This window comes from Syngnathoides biaculeatus, chromosome 5 (assembly GCF_019802595.1).
Source record: "Syngnathoides biaculeatus isolate LvHL_M chromosome 5, ASM1980259v1, whole genome shotgun sequence".
NCBI lineage: Eukaryota > Metazoa > Chordata > Actinopteri > Syngnathiformes > Syngnathidae > Syngnathoides > Syngnathoides biaculeatus.
Window position 1 is genome coordinate 1,538,368 of NC_084644.1, and position 23,577 is coordinate 1,561,944.

Sequence of the window (23,577 nt, forward strand, 5' to 3'; positions counted from 1 at the left end):
CTGACCATTTTGTAAGAGGTAAGCACGTGTGTATTTCTAGTGTCCGGATATTCTACTTCAGGGAAGTCTTTCAGATCCTTTGAAAGTACGTCATCGCGGAGAGTATACGGATCGATATCTTCAGAGTTTGATCTTCTGTACTTATCTAGCTTTGCGAACATCATCGAGTGAATTCAACTAGGCAGAAAACATCCGCCGCTCGCCGCTTACACATGGGTCACATGGGACGTTGCCATGGTGATGTCGTCTTCAACGACTAGCTTGTCTGTAGAAATGGCGGCCATTATCACGTGATCGCAACACAAGAATTATGAGTGTACGTCTTTAAGAGCAGGGTAAGGTAAACTAGGAAAAACTGAGGTAACTGTTTAGAGAAAGTTGCGTGTGCTGCCTAAAAGAAACCAGCGGCTTCTTCTTTTCAGTTTTTTACAGGACACGTGTGAATTGTGCCGTTGGATGTAACAAGCAGTCATCCCTCGCGCATTGAATCACATTGCAAAATGCCACAAACTAAATATCTAAGTATGTTATATTTCCAATTTGCATTGGATTATTATTATTATGTTTTTTTTTGGTGCGCGCAACGCAGAATAGACTGCATCAGCGGTGCACAATTGCGCATGGGCAGTTTAAAGTCTTTTTTGGGTACGCCGTCTCGCGATCGACGCATTGAGCACCTCCGATCTAAACCAATCAAAATCAAACAATCACTCCTCAATGATTTTTTTCCCCTAATGTTGGCTGTCGATCGATGGATAGAAATGCAATCAATGTCACGTCCCACCTTTCCCCTTTGCGATGTGAGTTCATAACGCTCACGCGTGCGGCTCAGTGTTAGACATTTTCACAGAGAATTCGAAGAAACGCCCCTCGATCTTATACGGCCTCATTTCGGATGCGCGCTAGCCGCAAAGATGAGCGCCGGTTGCTACGGAAACACACAAACAGGAAAAACGAGGACTCGTCTCGAGAAAACGAGGCCGTGTATTATTTTTCTTTCACGACGGAATAGAATGCGTCATATTTGCAGGAGAATGACTTGGGTGATCTTTTCATAAGAATGGCCCGTGTTGTTCAAACATGATGTAACACTTTGCCTGTTACATATGTGGCCAAAATGTAATATGACAACAGTTCATTATGACCCAGAAGCTAGAGAACTTCAAAAACATGAATTTGTGAGCTTGTAGGGAACCAACAAACACAGAAGAAGTGCCACGAGTCATTTCAAACCCTACCAGTCGTGAAACCGGAACACAAAATTGAAACTCTGATCATCTCTTGAAATGCGCTTCCCCTTTGAATCCCTCAAATATTACGTATCAAATGTGCGCGCGATACCAGGTCACCTCATCATCGCTTCAAGTGTGCCGATTTCTGTCCTTCTGAGTACTTGACGTTTACTTTTCAGAAAACGCGAGCCGTGTGCTCATATCATCAAACGACTAACGGTGCTGTGCATTCTTTGGGGGCGATGGAATTATTGATTTTTGTTCCAACATTATAAGCTGATAACGCACACCGACGAAAAAAATCAAAATATTCCGACAGACCAAAGTGTCAAACTGTGCAGCCTCACACAAACAAACGCCTAAAAAAAAAAACATGGATCAATCTACATTGTTTTCACATCATTTTTGGTTTGTTTGAGAAAACAGAGCTGCCATAAAGGTCTCGTTAAGATGAATGGAAAAACATTTTCCACACATTTTAATTTTCTGCCGCAAATGTAGGAAATCAAATTCGGCACCGGCGTCGGATCCGCGTCGGCGCGTGCGCGACTTCACACAAAACGTGGACACACTTTGACTATTTATTCTTGCCGTTTACAAAATAGGAGCAATTTGATCATTTGTACAGACACCACAAATAACTTGTAACATAACGTGGAATAAATATTCAAGGAGTTTCTGCAAAAGTGTACATTCTGCTTTTGTACTGCACTTCGAAGAGGGATGAGTGGAAGGCAAAAAGCCGAGCGTCTGGCATCTCGACCCGGGTGTGGCGGTCCGAGCGCTGCCGGTGCTGAAGCCTCCTTGTGAGTAATGCACATGCGTGTATATCAATGCGCGTATATTTTGTTAAACGTCCGGCCTGCCTGAAACATGTGTCATTCGACAACTTGTCGTCGAGCGTTCATGTTCGCTATGGATGTCTGATAAAGGCAAAACCAGCGAACGTACATATATGCGTATCCCTTTTTTATCAACTTTTGTTTGAAGGTGAGGCGAGAGAGAGACTGAGCCGGGAGAAGAAGCGCACGCTCCTTCCTTCCGAAGATGCGAGACCAAGCGTCCAACGTCCAACGTCCCAAGCAAACCACAAATTAGGTTACAAAGCACACACTTTAGTTGGCTTGCTTTTGCTTTTTGTAATTCTTTCGATAAAGATGTTATTTATGACTCAATGGCCTTGTTTACCTTCACTTCCCTATGCATATTAATTTCGGATATCCTCCTTCCATTTTTTAAGCCAATTAGTTCCAACCTACCGACATTTTTTCGTTTTTCTTCTTAAAAAAAGCTCGCGTAGAAGAAGGGGAACTCTGAGTCCGTACCCAAAGTTCCCCTGTTTAGTAACACGTGCGCATTAATCACAAGGGGACTTTTCAGCACGGGGGAGCGCTCAGACCGTCACACCGACAAAGAACACGTTCACGACCTTTGGCTAAAATGTACACACGAAAGAATAAAGCGGGAGTCAAAATTCATGGAGTGTTGCTAAAACGCGAAGGGTTTGCAAAACGAAATTCCTTCGGAAGAATAACGTGGAGGTAACGTTTGATATTTTCTTTCTCCCACGCCTCAAGCTCGCGTTGACTGACTTGGCTTTTTTCCCCCACTGTCATTTCTGCTTTTTTGGGTTTTCTTTCTTGTGTTCGTCGCAGTTCAGGATCTTTTGGCGCCAAAGAAGACTTGTACGCGTAACGGCGTCTCGCGTCAGAATCGCACAACGTTACCGTCGGCGACCACAAAAGGAGGCTCATCTTTCCTGTGTAGAAACATGCCCCCGCCCCCTATAAACCGATCAGAAAATAAAGTCAGGTAATAAAAAGTGGAAGAGGCATTTTCATAGAATTTGAGCAATAATGGTAAAGACACGGCCCACCAAATTTCCTTTTGAAAATGATCAAAAATGCATTTTTTTTTTTAAATAAATGCTCATTTGTCACTTAATCTCAGCCTCAGGATGATGTTGCAATACACCAGAGGGACCTGAGCGCTTACAAGCGTCAGGATAAAGCGGCGGCGGCCATTTTGCTTTCACACAACAGCAGACAGCAAAGTCATTTCCGAGATATGAATGAATAGGTCCGAATTTGGATTTTGCACACCATCGCCGTGATTGAAATTGTATGAAGATGAGCGTAATTCACCAGTTGGGATCATTTAAAGGGCAGCACGTGCAAATGGAATTGTGTTTATGTCTTTCCTGTTATGCATTTTGCAGTAAAAATAAAAATAAAACTTGAGTGGGCCGTCACCATTTGCTCCGTCAATAAAGATTGCCTTCGATAAAAATGCCTAAAACTTGAAATCATCACTAACGTTTTTAAAATAGGACTTTAAACGCAGGCTTTTAAACCTATTGAAAACCAGCGTGCCCCCCCCCCCCAAACCCCACCATACTGTTCTTTAACGATAAACGATATGAAAACAAGGGAGTGCGTGTGTGTGTGCGTGCGTGCGTTCGTTTTACGCTTCCTGGCGCCGCGCCCCGACCACGTGCGGGTTGAACTGCGAGACGATGATGGTGATGTCGTCGCGGTACATGCGGGCCAGCTCCTCGGGCAGCGACAGCATCTTGGAGAGCCTCTCGTGGTCCACCGTGCCGAACTCGTTGTTGCCCACGGCGTGCCGCATCAGGTGGGTGGCGGCGTTCTGGTCCTCGAAGGCCGAGGACGCGCGGGCCTTGCGCTCCTCCAGCAGCCCCTGCATCTGTCCCAGGGTGACCCTGAAGCCCCCCACCGTCAGCGGCTGCCGCCGGTGCACGCCGGTCAGGTACTCGCCCACGATGCGGACCACTTCCTGCCTGTGGAGGGTCTCCCAGAGGCCGTCGGAACCGATCACCTGCGGGGGGTGGAGGGGGGGGGCCGCGTGAGATCCAAAAAGGGTTGCGGGGTGTCTGGATGAAGGTTAATAATGAAGATCCCGTGCCCCTCACATTTCATTTTTTTTCCCAACAAATGAAAATTATTCCAGCCCTTGTAAGTTGGGTCCAAGTGGGACATTGTGAGCGGCCAATCAGTATACCAAAGCAGAAGTTTTTTTTTTTTTTTTTTTAGAAATGCAACACCACCATCTAGAGGACGGGAGTGGTATTGCAGAGCCAAACTTTTTTTTTTTTTTTTTTTCAATGACTCAAGACACGTTTAAGGATGTTTTGGTCTTGGAGCTTTTCCACCCACCATTTTGGTGTCCCTAATGAAGGGGAACGACAACTGGTCTCACCAGGAAGCGATCCTGCGGCCTGAGTCGGTGGTAGGTGATCTCGGGCTCGGCCGTCAGGTACGGCGGCGTGTGGTAGTTGGGCGGTATGAACTTGGTGTGCTCGTTCTCGTGCAGCTGGTCGGGACCCGACTCCAGCACTCGCTTCTGCAGCTCGATGCTCCACTTGAACTTGACGTCGCCGAACGCCCGGAAGGGCATGAGCAGGCCCAGCAGGCGGTCCTGGCGAGGGGAGGACACAGTGAGCCGGGCGAGGCGGGCGTTCGGCGGCGCCGTCGAGGCCGAAAGCCAAGCGTCCCAGCGACCTGCCGTATGACCGTCTTCCTCTCCGAGGGCGGGTGCTCCCCCCGAATCCGGGCCACCTCGTCCTCGTTCTGGGCGCAGTGGTCGTTCGAGAGCGTGTGGGCGGTAAAGGAGCCGTCCTCCTCCTGCACCCCGAGCACCGCCCGGGCGTCCCCGGCATTGGCAATGTACCTTGAAAGACACCAGCATCATGTTTGGACAGATATAAAATCATAAAACTCCATTTCTGCAGCCTAACCAGAGATGCGGCTTGTGTGCGTCTTTTTTGAAAAACAGAAGCATCATATGCCGATCCTATTGCCAGTTTCTCTTTAAGTCACCAAAATTGTCAACTGTTCATGAATTTTGAAATCAAATCTACACACTTTTGGTCATCAGATTTGCTCCCGACAAGCGCACGCCCTAATGATGCCCAAAATATGACGTAAAGCCGACAATCAGTCGGGTTTGAGCCACATGCGTGCGCCTGAAAAGAGTCCAAAGTTATTATGTTGTGTGATCAATGGACCAACGGCACTTTTTAAATATCCGTACAGGTCGGCTCCATCGATGTGCGCCACGCACGCCGTCGCTCCCGAGAAGGCCACTCTCAGAACCCAGTAGTGCAGGAAAGCATTTGGGTCTCCCACCTGCCAAATGAAAGCGGCGATGAATCAGCAGGCTACGAAATTGAAAATGGACGTCACCGATGAAATTTGTGAACATAAAAGATCACGTGTGTCGCACCTGAGCCTCCAGAGAAATGTCATTGTCCAGCCTCTTGAAGGCGTTCGTCAGAGCCTCGCTGGTGTCCGGGACGTCACCGGGACTGAAAGCGCCATCGCAAGGATCAACACATTTTTAAAGTACGGTATGGCCTCGGTTCTCGAACGTCCCCGTTTTCAAACAAATCTTGTTTTCGAATGGAAACGGAGATTTTTTCGCTCGGTTTCAAATGAAAATCGGTACTCAAACGCCGCTGAAAACAAACCCGGAAATCACATTTATTTTGCTGTTCTTTTTGGGGACGTGTTCTGAATAAAGAATGAAAAGAAGTAAAATAAATACTGGAGTAGCAAAACGTGCCCACCTCGGCGTACATCCCATCGTAATGTTTCGTCTGGTGAGCGTGCATCGTCACTGCACGTCTCGTTTTGTTTTTTCAACTTTTTGTGTGTGGGTGCGCGGCGCCCCCTACTTGGTGAGATCGATGAGCTCCTGCCAGTACGTGCGGAGGCTGTTGAAGTAGAGCGTCTGCGCCTCCCTGCTGAAGTAGTCGTTGGGGTGCTTTTGCCACTGCAGGACGGGACTGAGCGCCCGGCCCGCCTCCACCGCCGCCTCCAGCTCGCACAGGGTGTCGTGCGGCAACAGGGACACCGCGATGTAGTAGAAGAGCCTCTCGCTGAGCGCCTGGCGGAGAAAGACGCCTTACAAACGTGAAAGTATACAATCGCCAGGGTGACAAGAAATCCGGACGCCGGAAGACTCTGGAGTTGCAGAGCATCTGGAAAGTATTTGCACTGCTTCACTTTTTCCATACAAAGTCACAGCTTTGTTCCAAAACGGTCTCGTTCTTTCCACGTACTAACATTGTAAAAAAGGGGCTGCCGCAAAAAGGGAAACTGCGGGCCTGACGAGCTTGTTGTTGCATATTCAAAAACATTCGAGGCTGGAAATGTCGCCAAAAGCAACAAAAAAGCCGTGAATACTTTAAAGACTATGAAGACATTCCTCAAATTGAAATAGTCTTGTATATATATAAAAAAAAAAAAAACATACAGTGTAACCTCACTCTATAGTGCTTAATTTGGGGGGGGGGGCTGACGTCTTTATTTTTTTGTTAGAACGACCAATAATGAAATAGAATGACCAAGCCACAAAGATCTACACGCTACAAAAATTATTCATTTTAAAGTATCTTAAGAATTCTTTATGTGTAAATGTAAGTTTGTGTGCCTTGCATAACCGCATGAGCCAATATTACAGAACAATAATTTCACGTTTTTTGTAACTATCTGACTAAACGCCACAGGAATGAAAATGCACCCCTGGGCCGTGTCACTCACGTCAGCGGATTCGTCCAAACTGCAGCGAGAAACACTCACGGGCTCCGATGTCCTTCCACACATCAGCCATTTACAGCTGCGGAGATTTTATTGACGATGATATTTCCGCCTTATTTTTAACAGATGGGAACAACGAGTCAACCGTGCCTCTTTTACCATCGATCCGTCTTGGAAGGACTTTTTGTTATTAACGATGATGTGACGAACCCGGAACGATGCTTCCATGGCGGCTTTCGCCGTTGTGTGAAAAGTGACTGCTGTGCGGCCGCCAGTTGAGATTTTAAATTTGGTCACTTTTCTTATTCTCAGCTTGCTTTTGTCGGCGTCGTATTTTCCACAAACGGTTCGAAAATGCCGCTCCACGTTTCACTTCACTGGCAGATGAGGCAAACGCACATCGGAAATCACATTGTCAAAAAGGTGGACGCTTCCCATTCTGTATGAAAGTGATACATTTTTGTCTTCTTTACTCCAGCATCCATGTTCATGTTTGATAAGATTTCTTCAAGGGTTGGTTTGCATCCACAATGTATCCAATGGGTCATACAATATGTACTCTATCTTGACAATGTGATGTTAAATCCTCAGAAGATTTCTCATCGATAATTACGAATTTTTAGGGGCGCTGACATTTTCTCGAGTCACATGACCAACGTGCGAGGATGTGACGCGTTACGTGCCGCACCAAAGGCTCGATTAAATGTGACACCATTATGCCCGGCGCCGATTTCTCGGATTTATCCTCACCTGATGACGAAATCGCAGTCTCGGTTGATCGGGAAAAAGGAGGAATACTTCCATACACAGCCATGAGCGTATTATTAGTTGTTATTAATATTTATAAGTATTCCTCGAGTGAGGGAGGCCGAGCCCCGGAGTTGTGCCGCTCACTCATAGGGGGGGGAACTCACTGTACTAAGTCTTGTTGTTTGCACAGGCACGCTGAGGTTAAGGTCAGAAAAAATACGGCTGATGTCCCCCCCCCACGGCACACGGTTGCAATCGACCAAAACCTGATCGACGCATTGCGCACCCCTGGTTTCCGCTATTTCCAAAAGATCGGTCGATTTGTCGATTAAATACTCGTTTGAAGCTAAAAAGTGAAATCTTATTCAACCCTGTCCCCTTTTGGTCAAGAATTTTGGAAATGACATCATTGTTGGGAGGACGTCACGAGCAGAGAGATGTAATTTGGAGTTCTTGCTTTGGAAGGGGAAAACGCCACTAACCCCCCTTTTTTATTTTTTTTTTAAAGTTTGGAAAATGTGTACGGGGAAGCCGCAATATGCTGGAGGACAGGATCAAAGGCCAAAATAATCTTCAGCAATTCATCCTGGGAACAGCGCGAAGGCTCCAGATGATCGGAGTGTCACCGCGGATGACATCATGATGAGGGGTCACCCTCGAGGACATCACCATAACCCAAAAACATATTGGAGAGCTCTCTGCTTCGGACGGTCGTCCAACAGTCAAATTGTGAAAAACGTGAAGCGCCGCAAATACTTGACCGTGTCGCAATGTCTGAACGAGCGGTCGCGCTCCACCTGCGCACAAGCGCATCCGGCGTGGCCGTCGAACACCCCCAACAGCGTCCCTCTCGTCTGCAGGCAGGTGGCGGCGCTGCGGCGGTCTTCAATCGGGGCGTTCGCCGGCAGCTGATTGCTGTCGAAGCCCATCACGGACGACAAGTTCTTGCCATCAAACTCGGGCACCTGAGAGGAGGAAGAGTCGCGCACTTTAGAATTCAAAGCGACAAGAGACGACGCGGAGGCGGAGGCGCGCTCCAACTGACCTTGAAGCTGTACTCGTTGGCCTTGAGGATGGAGTTGACCTGCGGCGGAGTGAGAATGTAGCTGAGGAGCGCCGAGGTGGTCCCGTAACTTCTGGAGGGAGGGGTCGGACTCGCGTGGCCCGGACGCCTGGACGCGACCCGCCGGGGGCAGGATCCCCGCTGTTGGCATGGTAACAGACTGGAGGACAACGCCTTGGCCCGAGACGAGCCCCTGAACAGCTGTGACATCACGGGCATGACGCACGGTGCGCTGTGGGCGCGCGCGCACACATACATATAGTTGTGAGCTATATATCAAACTATATTCTCGGTTCACACCCCCCCCCCAAAAAAAAAAAAAACATAAAAGTGTTCAGATAAAGCTTCAAAGCGCAGATGGACACTGCATATGAAACGATGGAGACATTTTTACGATGGTTAACTTCTTTACCATTGAGCCACATTGAGAACATAAGTGGGCTATCTCCATTTCAGTCTATCTATACATATCCATCCATTTTCTGAGCCGCTTATCCTCAAGAGGGTCGTGGGTTACAGGAAAGCTGGAGCCCATCGTAGCTAGTGTCAGAAAAAAAAAAAACTACGACGTGAACTGGTCGCCGGTCAGTTGCAGGGCAGATATCGACACCATCACTGAACGGGAACTGAGCCCACGCTACCCTGTACCAAAGTCAGGTGTTTGTGTGTGGATGTATATATATACGGTACATGCATATCTTTCAAATGAAGGTTCAGTTCATATTTGGACATATCGCCAGTAACACTCAAAATTGGACCAAGATCCCCGAAAGTGAACTTCAGAGAAAGAAGACTTAGAGAGTAAGTAGCCCTTTAGCTTGGGTGACAATGCATTTGCATATTAGTATAAGTAAACATTTTTTTCATGATTGATAGATTTCATGATGTTTGTATTTAGACCTATAACGCGCTCATCTGATTTTCTAATCTCAATTTATTTTCTTCCAGAATCTGACGGCTGAAACGAAAGATGATGACAGTACCTCAGGTGCGGATCAAAGTATAAACTTGAACATTAGATTTGCCAAAATTGGAGGAAAACCACAATTCCCACAAAAACAAGTGTCCAGAAAAAGGAATCAGTCCCGTGTAAATCAAGATCAATCTCCCCCAAATTTTATTGCGACCATAAAAGTTGAAATCCTTCTCCTGCAAAATGACAATGATTGAGTCCGCCTACTCAATTAGTTCTGCGTGGCTCAATGAAGAATTCTAGAAAATGAGGTTGATCCGTGAAACGAGCCATCTCAATTTTTAAATGTTCTCGTCACCTTCCTAAAATTCACAGCAGAATGTCTTATGTATTTTTACACGTTAAAGTGTTACTTAATACGTTGCCTGTCCAGTTGACTAATTATTATTTGCTATGGTAAATAATAATAATAATACAAGTGAGGCTTGCTGACTCTGCAGAAGTCTCCCATCCCAGATCCCTTGACATCCAAACGCCCGCCAAGGCATGTCTGCTTGATGAGGGCAAGAAAACACAACCGCTGACATGACTCGCACTGACTGATACGGTACCTCCATAATTTAGTGAGATTTTATGTCAACCAAAATCCATCCATGCATTTTCATTTGTCCTCGTCTGGGTTGCGTCTGATCCCAAGTGACTTGCGGGCATTAAATTTAATCTTTATTTGCCAAGAAAGCCTGGACACACACACACACACACACACCACATCTATGGACAGTTTAGATCGTGCATGTTTTTCTCGTCGATGGAAGTACAACACGGGTCCGATATTCATCTCTCTTCGTTGTGTGCGTGTGATATGAAGTTTATGTCAAAACGCAAACAAAACGCGTGCCGGTCGCCCTCGGCAACTCGTGTCGTGAGTTGCAAGCTTGTATAGGTCAGCAGCCCCACTTGAAATAGCTCGAGCGCGACGTTCGCATGGCGAGAAAGGTTTGATGCGCTCGTATAACGCGCCGAGCTGGCCCAGAGTTCCGTGTTACATAATCGAAGGCGGGCAGACGCTCCAGACACCCAATAGCCCAACCGGGACCGCCGAGGTCAAAGCTACAAACACAACAAGAACTGCGCGACGACGGGATGAAATATGCCAAGGTTAAACCCTCTGTTGTTGAATTGGAAGGGCGGCAGCTAACGCAGCTGAGCTGCCAAAAGTATGCTAACCCGAATGAGGGTGGCGCCCACCCCGGCTAATAAAGTCAAAACACTGGCGAGGCCGCTCAAAAAGCTCGGACTAAACTTGTTCTCGTCTACATAACGTCAAAGTCACGCTCACCTGGAGTTACAAAAGCTCATGGCTCGAACCCAGCCGCGAGCGCCGCGAGCCGCGAGCCGGACGTCTCCGCTGTTCCGTCAGCGCCGCACCGCAAACTGGAAGCGGATTGGCTGAGCGCTGGAGGCACCGCCAGTGACGTCATGCCAAATATTACGACGGACTTTCAAAATAAGAGCTTTTTCGACGGTTTTTTTTTTTTTGTTTGTTTTCTTTCTTTCTTGCTTTCTATTCTTTCACATGCTCCGCACAGGTGGCAAACGTGCTCACACTATTTAACCCTCGGTCAACCAAGCAGGGTTCCAGGTTATCTGAAATTGTACGACACTGGTCAATAATTGCAAATGCCAGTTCGGTAAACTGGAAAAGGGGCTCTAATGTACCACGCGCTCCAAATGCGACACGGGTCAACAGAGGGTTAAGCGGTACAGTCAGAACTTACTACTAATTTAACTCCTTGAGTTAAATAAAAGAGTACAGACTTTGATGGTTTGGACATGTTCAGAGGCGAGAGCTGCCAGGCTCAAGAGCGAGAGAGAGGAAGACCAAAGAAAAGGTTGATGGATGTTGTGAGGGAGGACATGAGGGCAGTTGGGGTGTTGAGAGAGGAAGATGTACGAGATGGAAAAAAGATGACACGCTGTGGCAACCCCTAACAGGACAAGCCGAAAGAGAAATTACAAGTAGTAAAACAAAAAAGTACAGACTGAATTGTCCTCGAAATTCATCTCCTCTCCAAATGGAAGAGTTTCCCTTGTTTATTGACTTACATAAAAGTGAGAAATATTGTAAAAATATATCAGAGTTTGTCCATAAAAAAAAAAGTAAGATGTTGCTGTAGCTTCGCTTACGTTGTGATCGTTTGTTTATACGTGCTCCCCACCTCTCGACCGGGGTCTCAGAAAATGAACGAATAGAAGAAAAATTTGAATTGATACAAAAATGATTTAATCTGTACAAATATACTTATCAGGGAAATCTATACACATCAGGGAACAGACATGTCAAAAAGTCAATTGCAAATACAGCGACGTGAGAATCTACCATAAATAACAGTTGAACAATCTGTGCACAATGAATGATCATATCAGAAATCTGTCATCCACCAGAGTTTTGTTGACCAGGTTTCTCCTTCCGAAAAAAATGCGAATCCTTTCAAAGATCTGTTCGGAATACAAATATATTCCATTACAATCCAGAAATGACGACGCGTTAGCTTTCTCACTCCACTTTGAATTCAAATTTCAAATACTGACCATTTGCTGTACGTATGTCAGGACGGCGGCCAGTGTGAAGTTCTGAGAAGTGAGATCGACCACGCAGAAGAAGAGCGTGTCAAAAATCAGCAGCGTGGCCTCATTTCCATAAAAAAGGACTTCACCGAAGGAGTGACCTTCATCTGCACAGACAAACGGGCGGTGGGATCGATCCGCGCGCACGCATAAAGTACGTCGTGTACAAAGTTGATACCGTTATAAAAGATGCTCTTGTCGTTGGGTTCCAGGAACTCCATGCCCATGAGCCTCTCCAATGCCAGTTTGTCCCTCACAATGTAGTCCATGTCAGGGTGGACCTGAAGGAAAGGAAAAAAAGGGTGACGATTGAACGTTTAGAACCTTTAAGCGGGTATCTCACGTGATCTATGACCGATCCCAGGAAGTGGTTCATGGTGTGGTAGGCCCGGATGTTCTGCTCCGTCTGGTTGAACGAGGCCGCGTCCACGAGTCTCGACGGTCCGTGCCGCTGAAAATAAAGTGAAGAAAGTGGAAAAAGTCAAATGGAAATATGTTTCGTGGCAAGATTCTGAGCGGAGACGGACGGGCGCCGACCCTGGTGAAGGAGTCCCGTATCCTGTCGTAATGCGAGCGCAGTCGGCTGGAAAGCGCCACCTGGAAAGTCTGCATGTCCGTGTTGGGAAGGAGACCTCGTTGGCCGCACAGCGACTCCTTCGCAACGGCCGAGATGACGCGTGAGGCTGATGGCAATTATTCAAATCTACAGTCTGGAAGTGGACGTACAGCTTCTCTCTTCAGGTTGCTGTTCATTTCCTCCATGTTTGTGTCGGCGTGGCCGTGCACGGAGCGTCCGTGGATGTAGTAGCCGAAACAGCGCTGAGGTAAGAGCAGCACGGAGATCTGCAAGGACAAAATACACGTCAGGAAAACTTGGCAAACAGATGAAAATTTTAGTTTTAGTTTCATTTTTATCATCCATCCATCACTTTTCTGAGCCGCTTATCCTCACAAGGGTCGCGGGAGTGCTGGACTCTATCTGGGCTATCACTGGGCAAGAGGCGGGATACACCCTGAACTGGTTGCCAGCCAATCGCAGGGCTAGTAGAGACAAACAACCAATCACACCGACGGGGCAATTTAGTGTCCAATTCATTTTGCATGATTTTGGGATGTGGGAGGAAACCGGAGTGCCCCCCCGGAGGAAACCCACGCAGGCACGGGGAGAACATGCAAACTCCACACAGGCGAGGATGGGATTTGAACCCCGGTCCTGACGCTCTAGCCACTTCTCCCACCGTCATGCCTCATTTTTATCATTCATAATTATTTTCACTGTAAATTAATGAAATAACTTCAAAATAGCTATCATGTAATTGTGATTACTTTATTCATATATTTTATTTTATAATATACAAGCCAAACGTTTTAACAATAGCTCAATAAATATTCAATGAAATAAATTGATTTAAAAAAAGAATAATATAACTAAAAAGCTAATAAAAAACACTGAAGGATTCTTGATAGTATATAAAATTATACTTTGCCTACCCATGATTTATGTCTTCAAAAAAACTTGTCTTGTGAAAGTTTTTCATTTATGAATGGCTAGATTATTTTTTCTCTTTTATGTACATAACATGCGTGTTCTTGGAAATGGGGAGGAAGGCTGAGCAGCTGGAGAGAACCAATGGAAGTGTGCGGCGAATATCCGTTCCCCCCCCCGCCCAAAAAAAACAAACAAACAAACAAACAAAAAAAAAAAAAACTCATAGAGCAAACTCACGTTACTGACGGAGCACAGATCCACAAACTGGCGGATTTTGTCTTCCACAAAATGTTCATAAAACACAGTGAAGAAAATGACCTGCATGGGATCAATGACGATATTTGATAATAGGTCAGCAGCACATTTAATGTCGATGAGATGCGAGGAATAAGAGTCACCTGCACAAGTCCGACGCCGAGCCAGAGAGTCGCCGACAGACCGTAGCGCAGGGTCAGGCTGTAGGAAGGCCTGTATGCCTGTGGGGGGCGCTGCAGCGTTGGCCAGGGGTCCCTCAGGGCTAAGTTCGAGAAACCCAACACCTAAAAGAACCGAAGATGCCTGATACCGACGACGGAGGGAATGTTCATTAAAAACGTGGCGCGTAGGGTGAGAAATACTTCGAGAAAGAAGAGCACGGCCACGATCTGAAAAGTCGGCCGAATTTTGCGAATGGTCTGGATCTCGTTCCACTCGTTGGCCACGAAGTAGGTCCTCCAGATGCTGACAGGGGAGGGATCCCGTTTCTGCGGACCAGTGGCTGAAACAGCGGCACACCGTGGCACAGGACAGAAACGCTACCGGAAAATGAAAAAAAGCACGAGAAAGTACCTAACACGCTTCTGCTCGCTTTACTGCGTGGCCTTTCCCAGTCGATGAAGAAGACGTCCACTGACAACTGCACAATCAGGGTGTGAAGGAACTGGACTGCCTGGATGCGGTATCATCAAATACAAAAGGATGGTTAAATACGGCAAGTTCATGTTCATGTTCACCTTTGGCACCTTTTGACTGACCTTGAGCGCAAAGGCGCAACTGACGTACGTCACAAACTGCTCCTCTTGATGAGGGAGCGGCAACAACGCCGACGCCCGCTGTTGGGCCTGCGCACGTCAACCAATCTCAGGTAAACAGTTGCGCGTTTGAAGCCAAAAGAGGGGAAAATTGCTCGGACGGAATGAAGCGCACCTTGTAAAGGATGAGCCAGTAGAGTCCACTTCCCACAGTGACGGCGAGGAAAACATTGGCGAGATCTCCGGCGTAAAACAAGAAAAACATCAGCGTGGTCTGAAAGCAGGAGGAAGAGGCTCGAGATTTACACCCGCAGTGGAAAGTCCTCATTCACGCTCGCTCGATGCCCTACCCTCAAATCGACGACAGGTGAGGCGATCCTCCTCTTCCAGCTCACCGTTCTGAGCACCGACAAGAGCACAGACAGACCGGCCAGAACACCCACGGCGGTCTGAGTCACACACGCACACAAAATAGTGCGTCAGGGCCAGGCGGGCCACGGTTCAAATGTTTGCTTTTTGCTTTCACACTCACGTCCGTCTTCATGCGCGCCTCATTCTGATCCATCTCATATTCGACAGCGAAGCTCATCTGCAGGAAGACAGATAAAACCTTGTCAACGTCCGTCAGTCTGCGGAACCCCACCGGATGCAGCAGATTGCGGAACGATCGAACAATTACAGCGATGCCTCGGTTCTCGACCACAGTCCGTTCCAGAAAACGTTTCGAGGAGTGATTTGTTCAAAAACCAAATCGATGTTTCCCATTACAATGAATGGAAAAAGAAATAATGCGTTCCACGCCTAAAAAAAAGTAGGCTTTTTAAAGCATTTTTCTTTAGCTTTTCCTAATAGTAGAAATACATGTATAGTTGAAATACTTTATATGATAAAATAATTGAAGAAATATATTTATCTTTTGCTTAAAATGTATGCTTTGGTAGTAGAGTATGCTAGGCTGGGAGTGCATTGGTGTATTTGTCCAGCCTTGTAAACTTTTTTTTAATCAACAAAAGTGCAGAATAACTACGGTAGTCCTTGATAAGAAGAACAAAAGTCACTACCGGGACAATAACAATAACAAACCGCGTCGTGGGTGGGCCAGCTGCTTGTGCCACGCGCATTATGTTATTACCGTTTTTTTTCCAGGGGCGAGGGAATTCACAACAAAACGCGTCGTGGGTCAGCTGGTCCGGTCTTTTGTCTGTTACATACAGTTTAGCCAATATTTCATTAGAAACTGAAAAAATATTGGTAAAAATCAATCACTAAGTATAATACTAAGGCTGCACTATAAATAGACTGAGTGACAAGCAATTTACTGGCACTGTGTAGAATGACTGACCTCCAGTGAATATAAACATTCTACATACTTCTATTCGAATACCATTTTTTGTGCTGGAAAAAAAAAATGGAGACCTAGCTAAATAATTGCAAAACATTTTTCATTGTGACCTGGAACCTGAACTCATTTGAGGGAAAAAAAATTCCAGAAGGAAAGTAAAACTAAACAAAGAAATGATGCGGTCGCACAACCGGGGGGGAATTCTGAACAGGTTCACACACAAGTCAGCGTCGGCACCAAATCATAAACCGTCTGCCGTTTATTTCACGAGCCACTTGAAATGGCGGCAGGGGTACGCGTACTCCCGGTTGACGCAAGTTTGAATGAGAAAACTGCCACATCTGCAACTGAAGGAGGGTGTGCACACTTGTGCAACCAAATCATCTCAGTTGTTCATTTTTTTCCGAACCCTTTAGAGAGTTTTTTTTCTTTTTGAAATTGAGTTGCGCAGGTGTACAGGTGACTGCGCAGCGAACGACGACCGACGTAGGTTTGAGGGACGGAAACCCACCGGAAAGTGCGCGCGAGACTCACAGACACGCTTTGTGCGTTGACATCGGCGATCAGTACGTCTCTGTACTCCACAGTCATCAGCGGGGGGAACACCTGCCCCTGCTCGGTGTGCGGAACCAACTGGAACCTGCGCACATTTCACCAAGTAAACATCCCGGACCGGCCACGTTTATTTTTTTTCCCCACTTTGCGAGCGAATCCGCACTTTATTTTGACGGCGTGGGCGACGCGGACCACTTTGGGAAGGACACTGGCGCTTTTCTCTCTGCCGCTCAGCGCGTCCACAAGAAACATACGCCGAGACAGGTACCAGTTCGTCGGGCTCCCTGCGCAAGGACAGCAAAAAATATATGAGACCATCGCACCCAAGTACAGTGGACCCCTGCTATTGGGGAGGGGGTTTGGACCCGGGTGGGACGGTAAATCGCTATCGTCAGATAATTGACGGCCATTCTAAATTGCATTGAAGTGTTTTTCTTTCCGTTTTTTAACCCCCCCCAAAATTCTTTAAGAAGTGAGGATAAACTTCCAATGTTTCTACACTTGGTTGCCCCCGCAAAGAAGGCGGCGTGGGGGAGAAAATTAGAAAAATTAAAGGAAAATGATTAATTATTAGCCCCAAAAAAAAACCATCCAAGGTTTGGTAAATTCGGATGTGCCAAAATGCGCAGAGGTGGGGGTCCGCTGTTACGCAAGTAATCGTCTCACCTTGGTTGATGAACTTTCCGTTATATTGCTGGTTAAGGACCAACGTGGGCAAAGGCAGAAGTTTTCGGCTCTCTTCCCCACCGAGGTCCAGGAAAACGTCGTAAAACAGCGGCTCGGGATGAGCGAGCAGCAGCTCGGCGACTGGAAGCTCACACTACACACACGGACGATATAAGTCGTGGACGCCATGAAGTGAAGCAACGGCAAAAAAACAAAAACAAACCAAAAGCAAACTTACCGTTTCTTGGTAAGCGGTGCCAAAACTGAATGCCGCTGACCGTTTGATGGGCGTTTCCGGACAAATCTAAACCAGTGGACAAAGATTGGACCCGCGCTCGTCAAATTTGTTACCGCCGCAAAAATAACTTTGTTCTCCAAGTATCACCCTCGTGATTAAAATTAAAATACAGTCGTGTAGCTTAAAAACAAAAAGGTTTTTGCCCATTAAAAGTACACTTCATATTACTGCAATCCACAGTAACATGATACACTTTGAACTGTCACGGAAATTTCAAAAATGTACTCCAACAATGATTGAATGAAAATGTTTTCTATCCAGTAAGTAGACTTTATGTGATTAAACCAGCCTTATCTTACTTTGTGACCATTGTAGGTGCTCGGTCTCAGCAAATGGCAATGACCTATGGGGGTCCCTCAAGGGTCAGTTCTTGGACCTCTCCTGTTCAGCCTGTATATGCTACCCTTGGGTCAAATTCTTCAAAACCTTAAAATTTGACTACCACAGCTATGCAGATGACACACAATTATATTTAGCAGTGTCTCCAGATGACGACAGTTCAATTGAGGTGAGGTCTTGTGCCAGTGTCTACATCAGATCAAGAACTGGATGAGCCAACATTTTCTTCAACTAAATCACAACAAAACTGAGACAATCGTTTTTGGCAATGAAGAAAAGAGAATTGCCGTTAGTAAACACCTGGACTCTCCATCTTTAAAAAACAAAGACCAAGTCCGAAACCTTGGTGTTCTGATCGATTCCGACCTGACTTTCAACAATCAGATCCAATCGATCACAAAAATTGCCTTCGACCATCTGAAAAACATATATATCTATAGAGTCAAGTCTTTTGTGTGCGCGTGCATCCATGCTTTTATCTCAAGTAAGACTTTACTATTGTAACGGTCTTCTGACTGGACTCCCCCAAAAAAGTATGAAACAAGCTGCAGCTCATTCAGAATGCTGCAGCTCGCGTTCTGATCAAAACAAAGCGGTCAGAGCATACGCACTACACAAATACATTTGCTTTGCTTTATCCGAGGAAGTGTCCATAATTACTCTCCCGAGCGAGCAATTTTTTTTCTTACTTGAAGATTGGCTCCTCCGATGTTTTCCCATCGAAGGAACTCGCCTCTGACGTTAAAAACGGCAGCGAGCAGCTTAATGTCCGTGTTCTGTGATAAATAATAAACAATAAGTGAATAAACGGGAATATTTTCTGCACTGGGTTTCAGGTCACCTACTTGTTTTTTTCCTCTAAAAATGAAGCTCACTGGGACCGGGTCGGTCTGAAGGACTCGACTCGCCAATCCCGGTTCATCGCCGTAGTAAAGCCACGGTAGATTACGTCTCCTGGAATAAACATAAGAAATATGGTGAAAGCCGAAGCCAAAACTTTTTACGTGTGGCTGTCCGAGCTCGGTTACCAATATGAATTGTCTTGAGTGGCGCTAAAAGCCGCCTGAGATCTGAAGACGGCGTTGAAAAGGCCGCAGGCGTCGACGCCGCCGCCGCTGAGGGAGTGCGTGTTCATCACGCACATGTTGCCCAGGGCCTGGCACGCCGTCAGGTTGGAGAAACTCTGTCGACCGACCGTTTTTTAACGTGGAGATTTAACAACCGCCCGAAACGGACAAAATTAGACCAAGTGGAGAATTACGAGGCAGGCTGCGGCGGAGGAGTGGAGATTTTTGAGGAACCAGCCGGACACCAAGCTGAACTTCTGCGGGAGGAAAAAGACAAAACAGCAAACGTGTTTACAACGTCAACATCTTTGAATACATAAAAAGCAGAACATTCAAAATGCAAACTTGGCGGATGGAACAGAAAATGAGGGAAAATGGACGTGGGGGTCGGGGGGCGGGGAAGACCCTCACCAGCTGAGCAAAGTTGACACTGGGGTTGACGTTTGTGGAAAGGCTGCCTGGGGGGAGACACAAACCTCCTGCCTGGAAAAAGCGTGTACAGTCATATATTTGTAAAAAATATTGCTCCACTGATGAGCATCATGTGCATGTATTCCGTGTACAGCACTAGTTTTGTGATAATGCTTTAACGACTCGACAACTATAATATTCCTCAATGGAGAGCAGCACGGTGGTTGGAGTGGTTAACATGTCGGCCTGACAGCTCAGGGGTTGAATCCCACTTCAGGCCTGAGGATGGGAAGTTGCACATTCTCTCCGCGCTCGGCTGGGTTTTTTGCGGACGGTCCTCCGGCTTCCTCGCACATTCCCAAAACACGACCGTTTCTCGGCTCAACGCTAAATTGTCCAGAGGCGCGAACGCCTGCTCGCTTTTTGTCGATTAAGAGTGAGGAGGCGCACGAGCTCACCGGCGCAGAAGGAGGATGACACAAACAGCCGCTTTTGATGAAGGAAGCCTGGCATCTCTCGCACCTGAATGACAACACGCACAAGATAAGAGCGCCGACGGCGAAATCCAAACAGAATACATAAATAAGCTTCCACTCTATTGTATTTCTCTGCTCTGTGCTTTATCCTGATATTTCTTTTTGAAATCAAAAATGATTTCCTTCTTAAAAATGTACCGAATTTGCACGCTTCGGGACGCGAAGTGCGGCGGCGAGCGCCCGAGCGTCACCTCGGATTGCGCAATCGCTCATAAATGCCCCAGCCGGGCTGCGCCGACTGCCGGGAACAAATGACATACTGGGCCAGTAAAGCTGATTCTGAACTGGTCATTTTGTATTTGTGTTGCATATTTAGTTCTCGTACATAACAGCAGATGAAGCACAAAGTGAGGAAGACAGTCCTCTGCTTCACAAAGGTGGACTTTTCCTTTCGGCAAACTCAGGCAATTGTCGGGAACCTCGAGATTTCAAGAGACCCTCAAACATCCCATAAAATCTGAGAAACTATTACTGTAATTCCCGGCCTACAGAGCTCACCTAGTTACAAGCCTCACCGAGGACATTTGTAAAGGAAATACCATTTGGTATATACACAGGCCGCAGCTGACCTAACAGGGCCGGTTAAAACAAAACTTACCAGGAAATATCACTGAGACACGCCGGTAACACAGCAGCAACACGCTAGCACAGCGCAAACGCTAGCGCAACGCTAACAGGGATGGTAAAAGTCACTTCCTCGGCACATATATTCCACGGGTCTCATTCTTACCTTTTCTGCTCGAGTGCCCCCTTGCGGCCGTTAGAAAAAAAAAAAAAATGCACGAATTAGCCGCATCACCGCATAAACCGCAGGGTTGAAAGCGTGTGAAAAAAGTCGCGGCTTGTAGGCCGGAAATTACGGCAAATTTGTTTTTGATTTAAAGCAACGACTATTGTTTCCGTGAGCTAAAAAAAAAAAAAAAAAAGCCAATCCTGATCATTTTGAGTACGTCCCACTCCTTCCTCTCGCTGTCCATCATTTTAGTGCACATGTGCAGAGTTGCTTTAGGACGATGATCCAAACGCGATGGCGCACTTGTGCAGTTGGAAAACAACGTGGCTGGCGTCACGTTCGAAAAAGTTTGCGCCCAAATTGAAAACCAAATACTGAAGAGCCGCCTAGCCAAAAATATTTCTCCAATCAATCGAAAGAAACAAGAACTAATATATAACGAATAGGCTACAAAATAAAAGTCTCCCATTTTTGAATGTCAGTCTGTTAATCTTGAGGCAAATCCGGCAGACAAATTGTGTGGATCTGGCGCTGATGTCGGAGTCTCACTGCACGACAATGCAGCGATTAAAAAACTACGTGCCGATACCTGTCCCCGCTGCTGTTTGGCACTGACAATGCCGATCCATTTCCATGGCACATCTCACACGTGGCCTCCTCCAAAAGGTTCCCACGGACGTCTCTCTCCACTGGAACGAAAAAAAAAAAAAAAAAAAAAACACGAGACACGTGAGTCCAATTGAAAGGACTTTTCACTGGGCCGGGCCGGGCCGAGATATTCTCCTCACCGAGGACGTGGCTTGCGGGGCACTGGCACTGCCCCTCGTCGCTGACAGTGCCCGGGCAGCGGATGCACCCGAAACCATCTCGAGTTACCGCCTGGAATTGAAACGGAAATCTCAGCAACGGTTCACACACACACACACACACACACACGTGAGGAAAAAGCGCAAAAGAAGCCAGCGAACGCCACTTACGGGCTTGTCGCCCGGACAGGCCTCGCAAGAAATGGACGTCAGCTCAGTCGTGACTGTGCGGAAGCCACGTTGGCAAACGCAACTCAGACCTGGAAAAGAAATGATTATAGCCATTTTCAAACTTTATTGGGCCGCCAAGGCACATATTACACAATTGAAAACTAAAACTACAAACTAAAATGCAACCAAAAAGTGGATCAACAAATCAAAAATGGACTTTCTGCCATCTAACAGAAGAGTATTTATTTGTTCTGTTTGTCATTCAACATCGCTGACAGGGATAGATGACCCAAGATCCATGATTTTAGGTGAATCATATTTTTCTGACCAATTGAGTAAACTTTGAACATTTTCTGAGTTACGGTACTAACACACGCACCAAGTCACAAATTGCCTTATTAGGACTGATATTATATTTCCACTTTCTGTAGCGCACAAGCAAACATTATTCACACGTATGGATAATTTAAGTGTTTAGCCATGTTTTTGGCAATGAAACACCCAACATGCAAACCCAAATTCGAACCCTGGACCTCAGAACTGACAAGCATAACTCGAATTCAAGTCAAGCATGCTACGAATCTTATTCATCTTGTGAACTCAGCCTTTGTTATTGTAAATAATAAATGACATACATCAACCAATGATAACAGATATCCATTTGCTTCTAATCAAAATCCACATAGCTTATTTTTTTATGATCTTATTTTATGTCAAAGATTCCTTTTTGAGAATAAAATCAAATTTTTTTTAAAAAATAATTTCAGTAGACATGAACATATTCAATAAAAAATGCGAATATGAACGTGAAATGAAATGTTATGTTGAGCGCATGATGTGTTTTGCTGCCAGCATATGATGCATTTGCAACATTTTAAACAAAATTGCAGGCACTATTTGTGTTGAAGTTTGGAGTTTTGTGACCAACCTGCTGCGCTCCGTTGTTGATTTTCACCGCAGGCCACGCACGACAAACTGGAAATGTCGAAGAACTCCTCCGGACTGCAATCCGAAGGCTCTTGAAAAGGAATTATAAAGTGCTGCCCGTCAACCGGATTGGAATGCAGGAAGAATATGATGAACGCAAATTTGTGTTTGCTGAGAAAATGTGGCGTCCCCGTCGCCATGGTGGGGGAGAATCTTATTTCTACTCTTCTGGTTTTTGCGGGTTAGCATCGGGCTTCGTGAAGCACTACCGCCACCTTCGGTCTGGGGTGGCACACGTGAAGCGTCTGAAAATAAAAAATTACATTAAATAAACTAGTAAAGCTCTCCGCCTGAATTCAACTGGGTTCCCATAAATATATATATATATATATATATCCATACCAAGGAAGAATATGATGAACTCAAATTTGTGTTTGCTAAGAAAATGTGGCGTCCACGTCGCCATGGTGGGGGAGAATCTTATTTCTACTCTTCTGGTTTTTGCGGGTTAGCATCGGGCTTCGTGAAGCACTACCGCCACCTTCGGTCTGGGGTGGCACACGTGAAGCGTCTGAAAATAAAAAATTACATTAATAAACTAGTAAAGCTCTCCGCCTGAATTCAACTGGGTTCCCATAAATATATATATATATATATATCCATACCAAGGAAGAATATGATGAACTCAAATTTGTGTTTGCTAAGAAAATGTGGCGTCCCCGTCGCCATGGTGGGGGAGAATCTTATTTCTACTCTTCTGGTTTTTGCGGGTTAGCATCGGGCTTCGTGAAGCACTACCGCCACCTCGGTCTGGGGTGGCACACGTGAAGCGTCTGAAAATAAAAAATTACATTAATAAACTAGTAAAGCTCTCCGCCTGAATTCAACTGGGTTCCCATAATATATATATATATATATATATATATCATACCAAGGAAGAATATGATGAACTCAAATTTGTGTTTGCTAAGAAAATGTGGCGTTCCCGTCGCCATGGTGGGGGAGAATCTTATTTCTACTCTTCTGGTTTTTGCGGGTTAGCATCGGGCTACGTGAAGCACTACCGCCACCTTCGGTCTG

The 23,577-nt window shown here is 46.2% G+C and overlaps 2 protein-coding genes across 4 annotated transcripts; both read right to left on the reverse strand.

Annotated features, from left to right (window-relative positions):
- Positions 1-1,799: 1,799 nt before the first annotated feature.
- On the reverse strand, positions 1,800-10,996 carry pdp1 (pyruvate dehydrogenase phosphatase catalytic subunit 1). 3 transcript variants are annotated; one of them, XM_061820542.1, is made up of 10 exons: positions 10,859-10,964; positions 10,131-10,259; positions 8,589-8,747; positions 8,341-8,508; positions 5,929-6,140; positions 5,478-5,559; positions 5,286-5,380; positions 4,754-4,922; positions 4,452-4,670; positions 1,800-4,070 (listed from the first exon to the last, which is right to left on the reverse strand). In XM_061820542.1, exons 2-10 carry the CDS (start codon positions 10,134-10,136, stop codon positions 3,696-3,698), a joined length of 1,485 nt encoding a protein of 494 aa, XP_061676526.1. In that variant the 5' UTR covers positions 10,137-10,259; positions 10,859-10,964; the 3' UTR covers positions 1,800-3,695. The 3 variants fall into 3 exon arrangements, with proteins under 3 accessions (XP_061676526.1, XP_061676527.1, XP_061676525.1); XM_061820543.1 differs by lacking the exon at positions 10,131-10,259 and having other exon boundaries at positions 10,859-10,996; XM_061820541.1 differs by lacking the exon at positions 10,131-10,259 and having other exon boundaries at positions 8,589-8,838; positions 10,859-10,988.
- Positions 10,997-11,629: 633 nt separating this feature from the next.
- On the reverse strand, positions 11,630-23,017 carry LOC133501212 (meckelin-like). Its single transcript, XM_061820796.1, has 29 exons — positions 22,900-23,017; positions 22,499-22,802; positions 21,571-21,659; positions 21,382-21,472; positions 21,183-21,282; positions 19,783-19,846; positions 19,325-19,396; positions 19,108-19,170; positions 18,875-19,029; positions 18,692-18,800; positions 18,536-18,622; positions 17,448-17,513; positions 17,210-17,363; positions 16,707-16,827; positions 16,523-16,628; positions 15,179-15,235; positions 14,997-15,095; positions 14,822-14,920; positions 14,650-14,736; positions 14,465-14,564; positions 14,254-14,393; positions 14,035-14,175; positions 13,874-13,954; positions 12,874-12,990; positions 12,685-12,801; positions 12,491-12,598; positions 12,326-12,428; positions 12,112-12,254; positions 11,630-12,018 (listed from the first exon to the last, which is right to left on the reverse strand). The coding sequence occupies exons 2-29, from the start codon at positions 22,695-22,697 to the stop codon at positions 11,938-11,940; spliced, it is 2,949 nt and encodes a 982-aa protein (XP_061676780.1). The 5' UTR covers positions 22,698-22,802; positions 22,900-23,017; the 3' UTR covers positions 11,630-11,937.
- Positions 23,018-23,577: the final 560 nt, after the last annotated feature.